Genomic DNA, 14,602 nt, shown 5'->3' on the forward strand with positions numbered 1-14,602 from the left:
ATGGAGTTGGTGTGACAGGACATCAGTTCATAAAATAAGATTTTACCTCTCCCTGCAAATTTTGTCTTACATCACTCACTAACCATTTACCTGTTCAGCAAAAGACCACAGCAAACCAAGGTTTTAATGAATACATCAAACAAATTTGCCAGAACAGATGTTCCCAACCGGATTTCTAACAATTCACACGTGTAAAAAACCTACTGTGTGCCCTGGTCTTCATACCAAGTCTTGAAAGTGAAAGACAGTAACAGAGATGAGATTTTTTTTTAATTCACAACCAAATGTTTGCCACTTGCATAGTATCCATATTGCATAATGCATATCACCATTATCTAGAAGGAAAAAAAAAGATAAATTAACATGCTTTTGTACGTTACTCTGCTGTCAGGGAGGGGAAAAGGATAAACAAAATTTTATTTTTAGGCTTTGAATATCAGCACTCTTCTTTCACTATTTATACTGTTTGTTTTGGGATTTTTTTTTTAGAAATAACCTGAGTTGTGTTTTTTTTTACAAGCTGTTAGATAGCAAATATGATACAGTGAGACATGGCTGTACACCAGTCCTTTTAATATTGCCCTGAGTGTCCTATTTCAGTACTCAAGAGATGAGATAAATGGCAGAATCCCCAGACTTTCCTGACCTTGATCAACAAGAACAAATTTTTAGCTGAACTGTGCAAAACTGCTATGATTACATCAATCTAATCTGAAAAGCACATGGTTTATATATAAACCATAGTCTCTGTCTCATCCATCAAACTGAAAGACAATAAAACATAACTCTGTAAGAAAAATCGGGAAAAAAATTCCATTAACCCTTATTTTACTCATCAATAATGTTTCAAAGACAATAGAAAATGCATAGATATTCAAATTTGCAAATATGGATATATATAATATATGTATTTAAATATAAATTCTCTTATAATATCAGGCTTCATTAGAGGAAAAGACACTCTGCATCACCATTGAAGAAGTCAGTTCTGAAATAATGGAACTAGGAAGTTTTGATCTAAATGCCCAGCACCAGACATCCAGGTAGCTGTAAAAAGCAATCTATTGCTACAGAGAAAAGATTTACCTGGCAAAAGATCCAACACAACATAAAAAGACAAACTGGAATCAATGAGAAATGAATTGGATTACTGGACAGAAGCATATTCTTGCATGTGTTCAAGCTACTGGGAAAGTAATAGAGCCAGCAGGTATGAAAAAAGCCTTCCAAATGTCTGCTTACCCTTTCGTGATCCAATCACAGCCATCCTGTTAATCAGGTTGGATTACATCCCAGATATTAATTTGGCAAACAAAAACAATCGTCTGATTCAGTCTGTCCCCTTCAAATATGCCGAAAACAATCTGCCACTGATGATCTTGCCATGCCTGTGCTCCTGGAAAGCCATCTGACCAAGTTGTGCCTAGATGAGAGGACAAGTCTAAGCTCAGGTACAAATGCCACAAGGTTTTCCCCGCTCATTAACAGCGGGGAAACTTGTCCTCTGCTTCCCAAGGAAGTGCTGGAAGATGCACAGTGAAGGGAGACAGCTCAAAGAGTTACAGACTCTTTTCAACTACAAATAAATAAATACCACGTATGAACTGGGTATGAACAAGAGATTGCTGGCTCAGGAGGAGGAAAAGCACAGCTTCCTCACAGGCCAGAGGAATCCTCTTCTGCTGTTGTAATTTGGTTTTGCAAACATTTTCAGCAGCTTGGGCCTTCCTGGCAGATCTTCCCTGTAACAGTGCTGATAACACACCATCACTTTGGTTATCCTGAACAGGGCTTGCACAGCACCAAGGCTTTCCTCTTGCTCCTCCTGACACCCAGAGAGCAGCAGGGTGGCAGGTGATCGTGGGGAGAGGCCACAGCTGATCCAAACTGCCCAGAGGAATCTTCCATGCCCTGGGACATCACGCTCAGCCACAAAACCAGGGCAGGAGAAGAGGGCAGGGAGTGGTGTTGATGTGAAGGGTTGTGCCTTCCAAGGTTCCATTTTTCAGGCTGTTGTACATCAGCCTGCACGTGAGAGGTGGGGACTGCAGACTCCTCTGCATCTCCTGGGTTTTGGTTTTGTTCAGGTTTTTTGGTTTCCTCACTTAATAAACCATCTTTATCTCAATCTACGATTTTTCTTGCTTTTGCCTTTCCTCTCTCTCTCTTCAATCCTCTTGGGCAGGTGGGAATGAGCAAGTGGCTGGGGGTAACTCAGCTGCTGGCCTCAGCCAACCCATCACAAGGGATGAAATCCTTTGGCTTTGCATTCTTTCCTTTGCTGTGGTCAGGCTGTTAAGAATAAGCAATACTTCCATTTTGATCCCTGTTTTCAGACAGCCTCAATTCCTGAAAACAACCCCCACAATGAGCCAAATCCTGAACAATATCTGGGTACCAACAGGGGGGGCTCATAGAAAGGAAGAATCACAGAGCTCCAAAGGTTCATGGTGTAGGATTCAAAGACAGATTCCCACATTGCTGCAGGCATAGGATCCATCAGCCCATATGCATTAAGGGTCAATACACCTCCTTCCTCATCCATAGTCATGTTGATGACATGGAGTAGCAAGAAAAAGGTACTTATATATGAGATTTTTGAATACCTAATATTCCTAAAAATTTCCATAAGAAACCTCTTGCAACTGATTATAAGGAGAACAAATGCAAAAATGCAACATGTAGTTCAATTCCTAAAAGGATTTCAATTTTCAAAGTCAAAATTTAAACTTTCCATAGAGATACAGTTTTTTTGATACAGAGGGAATGCTGTTTAACTCTCTCCATTTCATGATGTAGAACAAGGAAGCACCGGCCTGCATCAAGTTCTTTGCACAAATTTCAAGTACCTTTTCTAAGTTTTCTGTGTTTCAGTGAAGAGATCCTGGACTATGCAAGCTTTGCATCACAGAGGAGCTGCCTGAGGTCAGACTGTCTGTCAGGTGTTAAAGACAAAGCAACTGCAACCTCCTCTCTAACAGCATGTTTGTGGGTTTCTTTTAACAGGAGCTGTACTATAAAGACTTAGAAGAATTATAAAAGAACTGGCATTACCTTTTTTTTTTTTCCCCTGGAGAAACATGCAATCTCCAGGCTGCCACCTGACCAATAAGGATCTTTAAGGATACTTCATGAAAAGAGAACACCTGTTTCAAAGACCTGTTAAGTCAACCGTGGCTATTCCCCTTGCTGCAAGGAAAATGAAAATGTGGAAAAAACCACTTATATGGCCAAACACAGACAGACATGTTCTCAGTCAGAAAAAAACTATATTGTAATGCTTTTAGACATGCACTTCCTTCTAAAGTGCTGGTACTTTCAAGAATTGAGGTTTCTACATGGCCAATAAACATTTGTGAGTCCAACGTGGTTCACTCGATACATCCCAGGTGTACTGTCAGGACACAGAGAGTCAAGGAAAAACACTTCATTTATGTTATGCCTCCTCAATCCCTCTATTCCCTCTTTTAGAACATCTGACATTTTCTAAAACCTTGAATTAACCACAGAAATTGGATATATTTACAAATTACAATCTCTAATTTGTTTATTTTACCTTTTAGAGAACTGAAAAAGCCAAGTTGGCAAGTATTCCATTAAAAATGTTCTGGCAAGATTAATCAGCTAATCTGTAAAACTTAATATATGAGATACTGTCCTGCAATTTTAAAGAAAGAAAATCAGAATGCATTTCCTAAAATTAGGAATTAAAAAAAATAATGGAAAATATCTCTGTACCTCACTTTAATGAAACAGCATCTGGAAGATTACTGTGCTAATAAAAAGCCTATCAGCAAGCCTGATGTGTAAGAGGAGGAAGGGAAGGATATATTTGCTAAATGTTACCATCTGGGAGCTTTCTGCAAGAATAAATACTCTTATCAGCTGGATAAACTCTCCAATTGTCCAGGAGTGCAGGGCACTAAGTGGCTTCCCACAGTGGGCTCGTTATCCCAAGTTCTCCCGGGAGTTCCTCAGCTCTGTGTTTCTGCTCCGTCTCCCTGCAAACACAGACCTGCTCCACCTGCTGCCATCACAGCTCACCTGCCTCAAGGAACTGATTATATGTTTGTCCAAACACAGAAAGCACATTTTGAGCAAGAATAAGGGATGGTAATAATTTTGTAACAAAAATTGAAGTCGAACGCCCAGCATTTTAAAACTCAGGTTGGTTATTTAAGCACGTAAACTCAGAGGTAGGAGGGATTCTACAAACCCCTTTTGCTTCCTCTTTGCCTTCTCCCAAAACTAACTTTAGCTTTAAAATGTTTCAAAGCTCATCCAGTAACAGTGTTAAACAATTATATTAAAGGGCACACACATCCTGTCAGAGATTATATTTTCACATGTCAAAAAACAAAAGTGAAGTTCCAAATGACAAAAATAGGTAGTGACTAGGAATATGAGGCTCAGCTCAAACAGATAAAGTTAAAAGGTTTTTACAGTCATTAAATTCTATCATTTCAATGTCCCCAGTCTTGAAATCCCAGCATTTACTCCATATGGAAAATTCAAGATGAGGGTCAAAGATAAGGGTGTGCAGCTCCCAGCGCACAGAAACAGTCAAACCCACTTTCAGCCTCTGCCTCCTGCTGCTGAAACAGACGCTTTTAATCCACTGTTTAGAACACTGTTTCTGTTTAACTTGTAGGAATGTACATATTTCTTATTTTAAACAAATGTCTCTAACATCCAGCTTCATTTTTGGCTAAAATGTGCCTTTGAATTCTTACCAAGAGGTAAAAACATAAAAAGGCATTACCAAAAAAAAAAAAATTTAAAAGGGCTAAAACAATAATTAAGCAAAGAAACCATTAAAAGTGTCATCCCCCCGACCTCACCACCCGCCCTTTGGAATCTGAGGTGCCTTTTACCAAATTATTTTGGTTTCCTTTCTTGGGACTGTCCCACAGCCCACCCCTGAGCTGAGAGAGGCACTGGGCAGGAGCAGCCCCTTGGCACTAGTGGCTGCTGCTCAGAATTGGTTCCATCTGGCTCCATGCCCTGCACACAGAGCCACAACCCCCTGACCTGACTGCCCTGTCCCAAACTGGTGCCATGGCATTGGCACCCTCACACAACCCACCTCAACCACCCCTGCTGGCCTTCACCCAACTCCCATCCCATATATTATTTTTTTTCACTCAGTAACCGAGGGTTTGTGTTGGTTGGCAAGTTGATTGGTAAGTTAAGTGAAAGAAAAGTCCCCGACTTGGTATTGTTGTGCCTGACACAGAGATAATTCTGCTCATGGCAGTGTAAGACCCCCCTCCCCCTTCAGTGCTCCTTAGACCATGTCCAAAAAAACCCTTGAAAAACAAAGAGCCTACCCCAGGCTTAGAGAACACAACAAGGGGTCAGCCTGAAAGCTGGCAGGCTTTGAGATGAGCCCTCAAAAAGCCCTGGTAGTTTTGAGATGAGCACTCCAAAACACTGTGGGAGACCAAGTGACCCGGGACCCTCACAGGAACCTGTCTCACAACCCCTCCAGCCACAACTGACAGTGACCACAGAAGTGTTTTTAAATAAGGTGGTTCATCTGTACATGCTGTTAAATACTGATAACTTCTTTGTCAAACCTCTCAAATCTATATTTAAAAAAGCAGGAAAATAAAACAGGGAAGAAAATATCAACTTGAGACTTGCTTTTCTCTAGAGCAACAACGACCATGAAACACTTTGGTGTATGTGTACAATACAAAAGCACAGACTGAGACACAGTGAAAGCATTTAAACCCAGGTCATTTGGCCTTGGTATCTGGGATGTTGCAGAGGATCTGACAGGTCAGACTAATAACTGGAAATTATTAGCTAAGACAGCTGCTAAGGTCAACTCTATCTTCCTGGTGCAGTGGAGTCTGGGTTATGAAAACCCAAACCTTTCAAAAGGAAAAGTTTCACCACACAGCAGCAGAAGTTGCACTTTCCCATTGCTGTAAAGTTTTATCAGTTCACAAACACAAAGAAGGTCCAAGACACGTTCCCATTCACAGCATACTAATAGATTTGTGGGTTTTTTCCCTTTTTTGTAGAACTTCAAAAGCCAATTCCCCTCTATGTTCTTATACCTACTGAAAACTTAATGGCCAGACGTAATCAAAAGTTCAGCAAGGCTTCAGTCTCCCATGAATTATTTTTCAGTTAATTTTGACAGATAATTAGCATCAGACTTCAATTCTCCCTCTCCACTTGATTTTTTTTCCCCCAAATCTGAATATTTTAACTTTATATTTAGCTGAGTATTAAAGCAAAAAGTTTCTTTCTTCTGTCCCTTTCCTTGTCCCAAGATGAAATATAATTTACTTCTATGCAGTGCAGGTACAGTACATATGAATATATGCCAAAGTAACTTGTGCATACATTTACTTCAGTGAAAATATTTTTTTTTTAATTCAGGCATATAAAAGAATTCTGTTTCTAGCTCTGTGAGATTTTTAGGAGTTATTAGCAGGAATGTCTCATATACCTAATGAAATTTATTTAAAGAGAGAGGAAATTTAAAAAAAAAAAAAAAGTAAAATAAAAAAGTCCCTTCGAGAACTAATTCTCTCCACGGTCGCAGAATTATAATTTAAAGATTTACCAAAATATTTTCAAAATGAAGACTTGAAAAAAAAAACAACCTTCCTAATAAAAACATAATTATTTTGTAATAGCAATCATGTTTGTACATAGTAACACAGGGATAGAAAAGGTGATGGTTAAGGATGGAACACATTGGCAAAAAGACACGGTGTAGTAAAAGCTTTTTTTAGCACTGCCTTCCCAGGTATTGCAGCACCATAAATATACTATCCATGTCCCTTCTGTGTGCTCAGCATATGTAAAAGTCATGCAGCAGAACACGTTGACACTTCAGTGGGAGGTCAAATTATTGTTTTGGCACTTCTGTCACGTCTGTCACTTCAATTCCACTTTATCAAATTACAGATTGCTAGATAGAGTTGGATTAAGGGGAAAGACAGACACACACACACACAGAGGAGCAACTGTCATCACTTCAGTTGTGAAATCCCATAATTGCATGTCAGTGACAGGAGGAACAAGAGAGCAGTAATAGGACTGACATTAAGAGCATTCAAATAACGTGGAACTTTGCAGCAAGGCTCTGCACTGTGTCAAGCCACATGCCAGGAAAGGGACTACATTTCTGAGGGTTTCCTCACATTAGAATTGCCAATATTTATTAGGCTGACTAATGCAGTGTGTTAAGTTCCAGGGCAACTTTCAGCTCCCTGTTTTTTTCCAGAATTAGTGTTTTTACTTGAAAAGAACATAAACTAAGACAAGGAAAAGGAAAAAAAAAACAAACCCGTTTGATTTCAAAATATCACTAAAAGTAGTAAGAAAAACAATAAGTGATGCCTAAACAACTTAGACTATGGGTTTGATTCAGCTTTCTGAGTTTTAGGATATCTGAAGTGCAACAGACCTTGCATTAAAATAATTGTGAAGAATTTCAAGTAACTTTTCTGGTGACAAGCAAACAAACTACAAACACCACACCCCCTTTCAGATAATTCTACCCTTTTGAGGAAGCTGTGAAAACTTCCAGCTCTGTACTGAGGAAGCCTCAAGAAGTGCCATGGAAATCTGACTTGCATGAGCTGGGATGTCAGTGCCAACCTCTGGTGTACTGTGACAGGAGGATACTATTCTTGGAACAGCTCATTATTCTCCCTCCTGGGTTACTCCCCCTGGTTTCTGAACCTCTGGTCAATTCTCTCCACTTTGTGTGGTCCATTTGTTCACCCTACTAGACAACAGAAGGCTCATTAATGTTCAAAACTTCCTTACCTTTCTCTAAATCTCTATTCCAACACAATTTAGACACTTCCTTACCAATGCGTTGGAGTCAGTGATCTTCTCTCATCAAAAAATTAATTTCTATTAATGGGAGCAAAAATACATCTCAAAAACCTACAAAATTATTCAGATTGTATGATCCCTTCACAAGGGAATAAAAGTGATACTCATGTTCACTGCTAGTGAGCCCCTAAACAGCAGAAAAAGGGATTACAATTAAACAGTATAGAATATATCCATATCTTTGATGTCAATAGTTCACTGAGTCCCTCCATGATGCTTATCAGCTCCTCACTATTTGATACCCTTGTTAAACCCCTCCCACAGTAACCTGAAGAAGATTAGAGAAATTGGATAAATATTCTTTCTCCTAATAAAAAAATTTTCCCTTATACTGTCATGAAAAAATCTTCATATCATCACTATAAAAAAAAAAACCAAAAACTTAAGTAGCCATAGAATAGACAAAGCAAAATATATTTGTAATGCTGTTTCTTTTTCTCCTCATTTTGTCTCAGACACACTTTATAACCTTGCCTACATTTCCCCTTCCCACTTCTATTTCCCCATATGTAACTCCAGCAATATAACTGTAAGTACTTTCCTCATAGGTGTTTTTAATTTGTTTGTGAGGTAATTTGAGATCCACTGACAGAAGGTACTAAAAAAAAAAAAAGAAAAAGATAAAATATTTTCCACAGCAGGCACAGAAAAAGAAAGGCACTACTGCCTATCCCAGATCCCACAGAAGGTAATGGGGAGTTATGAAACATTATGTCACTACAGGGAACTTTTCCAACTTACTGACCTATCAGGTTATTGCCCTAATGCACACCCATAAACTCTATTGCTCTCATAAAGCCTCTGAGCTCCAAAGTGGTAAATTTTAAAGTCAAGATGCATCTCAAAAATGTTCTCTCCATGAGCTGCTTTCCTTTTCAGGAGAGGAAAATGAAGCAGGAGACCCTGAGTGACCTTGAGCCCCCTCGTTAATGGTGCGGAGCTGCTGCTTAAGGGGCAACATTATCGTGCCTGCAAGGAACAGGCAGCAGAATGTCCCTGCACATCACAGCAAACACAGCCCATTACTGGGAGAGGGTTGGAATAAACCACAAATGAAGCAGCCAAAGCTGAGGAATAAAACATTCCTCGCACAGCAAAACCCAGCTGAAACACAGTTACCCGGCGCAGAAAGGTCACTGTAACTTAACTTTCCATTCACTTTTTGGTGTCTCAGTTTTCCATCTTAGATGGAATTGTAACGAAAGGGATGTCAGGGAACAGGGGGAGGATAACTTTATATCAGTTTTGGTTTCACAGCGTTGCCGTGAATTCATTTGATGACACGACAAATACAATTGCAAAGTAAAACAAAGTATGTCCTTTGTGCTCTCTTCAGACCTCAAAGACAGAGCAGGACTGTGAAAATCTCATTTACAGTTTCTTATTTTAATATTTTCAAAGATTCCTGTTCAAAGCAAATCCCATATAAACATATGGGAAAAAAAACCAAGAAAAAAAAACTTAATTGTTCAGACCAAATAAAGATGTGAACTGAAATCAAAGCCAAGGAAGATTTATTAGGGGTATGGTTTTCAGGTAACAGGAGATGATGAAGCTGATGTAAGAGCAACAACAACAAGGCTGTACATATTGGCAGTCTTAGAGTGGACACAGAGACCATAGTTTGGTTACAAGTGAAGATTGCAAAGGATTCCACATGGTCTCCCTCTTGGAAAAACAGCCAATATCTTTATTAATTCCCTTTAACCACAACCATTTTGTTTGTGCCCAACACACACAGTTCTATTAGAAAACATGGGTAGAAAGAAAAACAACCCAACCATCTGTCAGAGCCCTTGCAAGAGCAAAACATCACAGGCTTTGAAATGATGACTCAAATTCCAAACCATCCAAAACCCTAACCAGCTTCAGCTATCAGGGTATTTTTATAAAAATCACATTTGGTATGTTTTTAACAGGTTTCTTCTTGTGAAAATTTAAGGGTCATGTTTCCACATATGTTTCTTTGAGAAGCAAATCTGAGACATTTCCATGATCACGTGACTCGTTAAACATCCAATATTGTAATGTTTAGAGAGAAGGTATGAGATCAATTTTTTTAAAAAAAGAGGCTTGGGTGTGACAAAGAAAGAAAAGAGCATAGACTGGGTAGGAAATGGGTTGTGCATGCATTTATTGGTCCACTGCTGTCAGTGGTAAGTGCAAGTTAGTAATGCAAAATTATACAGGCCAGTTAGAGCAGATTGTGCACTACTTATCCTCAAACCTGAGAGCTTTTATCCTTGTAGAAAATAAATAGAATCCTACACAAAAAGGTCAGTATAAGACAATGGAAGGAGAGACAGATCACAGTGATGAAGTGGTTATGATAACCAAATGGTATTTTGTAATTTATAGAATAATAGGTTTCAAAATACTAAATACAGTTATTAAATTTGAGTTTGCCTCCAGGAAACAATTTAGTCGCGGTTACATAAATTTCTACTTCAGAAGTTAGAGATTAGGAAACTTCAGAGAAAAAAAGAATGTGAGAAAAGGCACCTTGCAGGTTTGTATTTTGTGGTTAGCGGGGAAAATTTTCCATTAATTGCTAATGATATAGTTCATTAGGAGTATATTTCATTATGGAAGTGCAAATTATTAGATACTAATGATGCATGTCCTAATTGCAGTAGTTTGTCTTGATTTCAAGATAGATGAAATAAAAATATTTATTTCCAATGTTTCAGCTCCTATGACTTACATTAAACTCTTAACTGATGCTTTCAACAAACATGAAACAATGCATTACTAGTAACCAAGATTGATGTATCTCTATTTGATGCTCACTGCACAGATCATTGGATATCTATTTCCCTGGACTGTGAAGTACAACTGTCACTTAAGCTTTTGGGACTAAACACAGAGAAAAGTTGAAACTTGTCATGTAACAGCAGGTATTTATCACATTTCTTTTTTTTTTCCAAAGTTCTTCCACAAATTACCAAAATGAAGAAGATAAATTTAAGGGTTTTCTAGACAATCCTTTCTGCTGCCTCCAGTTTCTGCCCGTGGAAGGCAGAACATTGAACACTGTTATTGTCATGGGATCAACATTGTACTTTTACCAAGCCAAAAAAAAACAAACCATAGCCCAAAACCTCATGTCTGATGTGAGACAGGACCAGAGAGGAGTCTGTAAGCCTGAAGATGTGTCTGTGTGCACCAGGAGTTACAGGCAAAAGGGTGAGAAATTCATGGAACTCAGCGCTTTAAGACGGACAACTTCCAGATCTTCAACCTCAAGGATTCAGTAAGAGAGAGACAATGAGAGAGAGAGAGACTCTCCAGGTTCCACAGTAAGTTTGGAGACCCTCTGACTGTCCCCTCACCTTCAGGCCACTGCTTCTAAGAGCAAGACGGGACAGGGAAGTGAGCACACCAGGACAGGGAAGAAATAAATCATAGGATGACATGGAATGTCGTGCTCTTCCATTTCAGTTCACGGGCTCAGTCCGAGGGCCTGGGCTGTCTCAGACAAGGTCAGATCACTTATTCTACACTGGATGAGGTGCCCCTTTCTGAGTCAGACAGCTGGGTGGGTGTGGATAACCCGAGTCACAGAAAATGGACACAACTCCTCAGGAAACCACTCCAACTCAGAGCAGTCACTGAGGCCAAGAGGAACCATGAGATACACAGCTCCTGTAATTCACACTGAGGGAGAAACCATCCTATCATAAACAACAAAAAAAAAACCCCACAATAGTTTACTGGTATCAGGCTGATACCTCTGCTAAACAAAAGGCAAGCTGCAATGAAAGGAAAAAGAAATACAAGACATGAATAAAACTGGTGTCCAAAGCTTGTCAGGCTCTTGACAATTTTTCCTGTAATACACATAATAAAAAAAAAACCCTTTGGGTTGGGCAGGTTTAACAGTTGATGCCCACAGGAAAAAAGTCAGAACTTGGCGTTTAGAAATAAAGTCCCAAAGTGCATTTTAACATATTTTAAACCAATATGTACCTAAGTGGAAGCACCTGGACACGTTCATTAAAGAGAATGCTCCGAAGCTGCAGCCTGGAGGGCCCAGTTTCACAGCAATGAGGGCCAGCTGATGGTAGAGATTTCAAATTACATGTACGTGCTCAACAGTTTCACAAACTCAGTTACTTACTTGGCACAGAGAAACACTGCACAGATCTGTAATCCAGAACTGCATTCTAGCTCCAGTATTTTCAGTAGAAATAGAGTTTTAAACAGAACAGGTTACTCTCTTTAGTGACAAAATACTTTAAAGCTGGATTGATATCTACTTCTGACTTTTTTTTTTTTAATTGAAGGCTTCTGTGTGATGCCTTTATTTCTTAGTTTTTACCATAAGTAAGGTGAAGGACACTGCTAAAAATGCATTTTATATTAGTTCACAAAATAAAACTGGAAATATTTTTTAAATAAACCCTTTAAAAGAAAAAAAAATCAGCATCAAAATACCACCTATAAAGCAAGAAAAAACAGTCCTTATCTTGCTGTCTTACAAATACTTACATTGGTATGTCAATATTATCATGAAAGACATAATAATTTTGTTAATAATGAAAATTAAGAACAGGAAGTGCAACAGCCTTTTAAACTGTTCATAGTATAATCCAATTAAGACTGTAATTCCCCTCTGAACAAGCAGTTATTCAAATTTCTAAAAGACGTATATTTAGCAGAGTAAAACTATTTGTCTCCATAGAAGTTAAAATACAGCATTAGGAAAGTTATTGTTAGAAAACTTTATAAAACATACACACATAATGTCACATGCTTTACCCAAAAATAAAAAAAAAAAAACAATCAAAGCAAAACCCACCTACTGGAGTTGCCTGACAAATTGCATAAAAAGAAGCCACTTACTTTTCTGTCCTCAGTTTCTACACCAGAACTGGACTCTGCTTTAGTGTCCTGAAAACACAAACAGAGAATCCTGTGTCACAAAGCACATTAACCAGGGGTGGGGAAATAACTCAGCCTGAAGAAAGGGCATCAAACTCTGAAAAGCAGACTTCTCAATCTATCACACTTTAATGACCTGTTATTTTTATATATATAATACACTTAAATATACAGTGGTTAGTATTATGCCTTTAATTAATGTTTATTAAACTTTACTACGTGCATAAACTTAGAGATAGGACTGAAAAAAACACAAAAAACCCAAACCTGTTTCAATATTGTGTAGCAGCTCATAAGACAAAAATGTGATTTTATAGTATATGTTTTCTTTTTTACTTGCATCTTGAGGAAAATATATTGCTTGCTCATTTTTTCTTTTTAATAAACTAGTGATGGAAGCTTAAAAAAATATAAAGGTAAGCTTAAGAGGAAAATCTGCTCAACCTTCTGCCTGTTGTTGAGTGCTAACTTGGACTTGATAGATAGTTGTGTCTGAATCTTATTGCAAAATGTAAGAATAATAAAACCTCTATTTGAGATAAACATGTGTGTATGTGTGGATATATATATAGACATGTATACATGTGTATATTTTGGACACGTTTTCTTCAGGAGTCAAACAAATAATCTTAAACCTAATAACACCCAACACATGGTCCTTTCATCCCTAAAATATTTTGACTCATTGAACCTTTGGGTTTTTGCCAGCAGACCTGAAGACATGTAGAGATAACCATTATCACAAAAAATATAGTCTGAAAGGCATTTATTGCTTCATAGTCACCTTTTTTACAAGTTACTCCTGGAAGCTGAGTAAGCCAAATAGAGTTCAAGTCATTAAACTGTAGACAAGTGACCTACTAATTCTCTTTTCAACTTTACTTCTCTGGTGAGGGTATTCTTGGAAGTAAACTTTGCTTATGTACAGCAACTTTAGAGATTTCTATTGGAAAAATAACATACAGACGAGGGACAATTTTTTGTTAAAAGTAAGTACTTTCCCAAGCTCTCACTGCAGCTAGAACTACTCTAATCAGATTTTAGACTATTGCCACATAAATTAAAAAATTTAAGCCTGATAGCAAATAGCAGCTCCTTTTAAAAAATTAAAACAAATATAAAATAAAGAATTTCTGTTTCTTCAAAAACACGCTTATTCATCTTAAATGAAGGACTGGTATTATTTCAATGCCAAAGAGTTCTTCCCTAAGCCATATGAGATTAAAAAAAAAATAGATAATTCAACCAAGTGAGATGAATCAAGGCTTCCTGGAAATACACTTTAATTTACAGTGAATTACAGTAAAGATAGTTTCATCAGGCATATCAAGTTGTGTCACTTCTTAAGCAGCAACAAAAACCTTGGTTGTTCAAGTTAGCTTTATATATGAATCAGTACCTCAAAAAGTCTCTATGTTCCAAATACTTTCCATGGGGAACCAGACTGTACTTGCTCTCAAGTGTGACTTCCTGGCAGCCAGACAGTCTCACCATGGCTCTCCTCCCATGTGGTGGGTAAGGAAACACTCTCTCTGCCTACAGCTGACTTCCTGAGCCTGGTTGTGTATTTACAGTCAGTGCTTTTTGGTGAGCGAGTGAGAAAAAAAAAAAAAAGTCAGCTTTTAAAAAGCTTTCTGCCTCAGGGGAATGAATTCAAACTTCATTAGCACCAGTGCTCTTCACCTGCTAGCTGTGCCCTAAGTCACCTTTTGGAAATAATGGAATGTTCTTTAACATATTTATTGGTTAATCAAAAATGAATCATACCTTTTCATATTACCAAGGACAAGAGTGGCTCTATCTCACACACTGACCTAAATTAACTGAAGGCAGAATAATGTAGCTCCCA

At 38.2% G+C, this 14,602-nt stretch overlaps 1 protein-coding gene across 20 annotated transcripts in view; it reads right to left on the reverse strand.

The window, feature by feature from the left end:
* Nucleotides 1–14,602, reverse strand: part of RBFOX1 (RNA binding fox-1 homolog 1) — a 1,129,454-nt gene that overhangs the window by 505,522 nt on the left and 609,330 nt on the right. For 15 of the 20 annotated variants that reach the window (XM_027684195.1, XM_027684196.1, XM_027684193.1 and 12 more), the window contains one exon: nt 12,715–12,762. The exons of 4 other annotated variants lie outside the window; for them this stretch is intronic. In XM_027684195.1, the coding sequence (XP_027539996.1) occupies nt 12,715–12,762 (48 nt within the window). Of the gene's footprint in view, nt 1–12,714; nt 12,763–14,602 lie in introns of those variants that run through there. One more of the 20 variants, XM_027684208.1, reaches the window with a different exon arrangement.

The sequence above is a fragment of the Neopelma chrysocephalum genome, unplaced genomic scaffold (genome assembly GCF_003984885.1).
Source record: "Neopelma chrysocephalum unplaced genomic scaffold, ASM398488v2 Primary Assembly neopelma1_65b, whole genome shotgun sequence".
Classification (NCBI taxonomy): domain Eukaryota; kingdom Metazoa; phylum Chordata; class Aves; order Passeriformes; family Pipridae; genus Neopelma; species Neopelma chrysocephalum.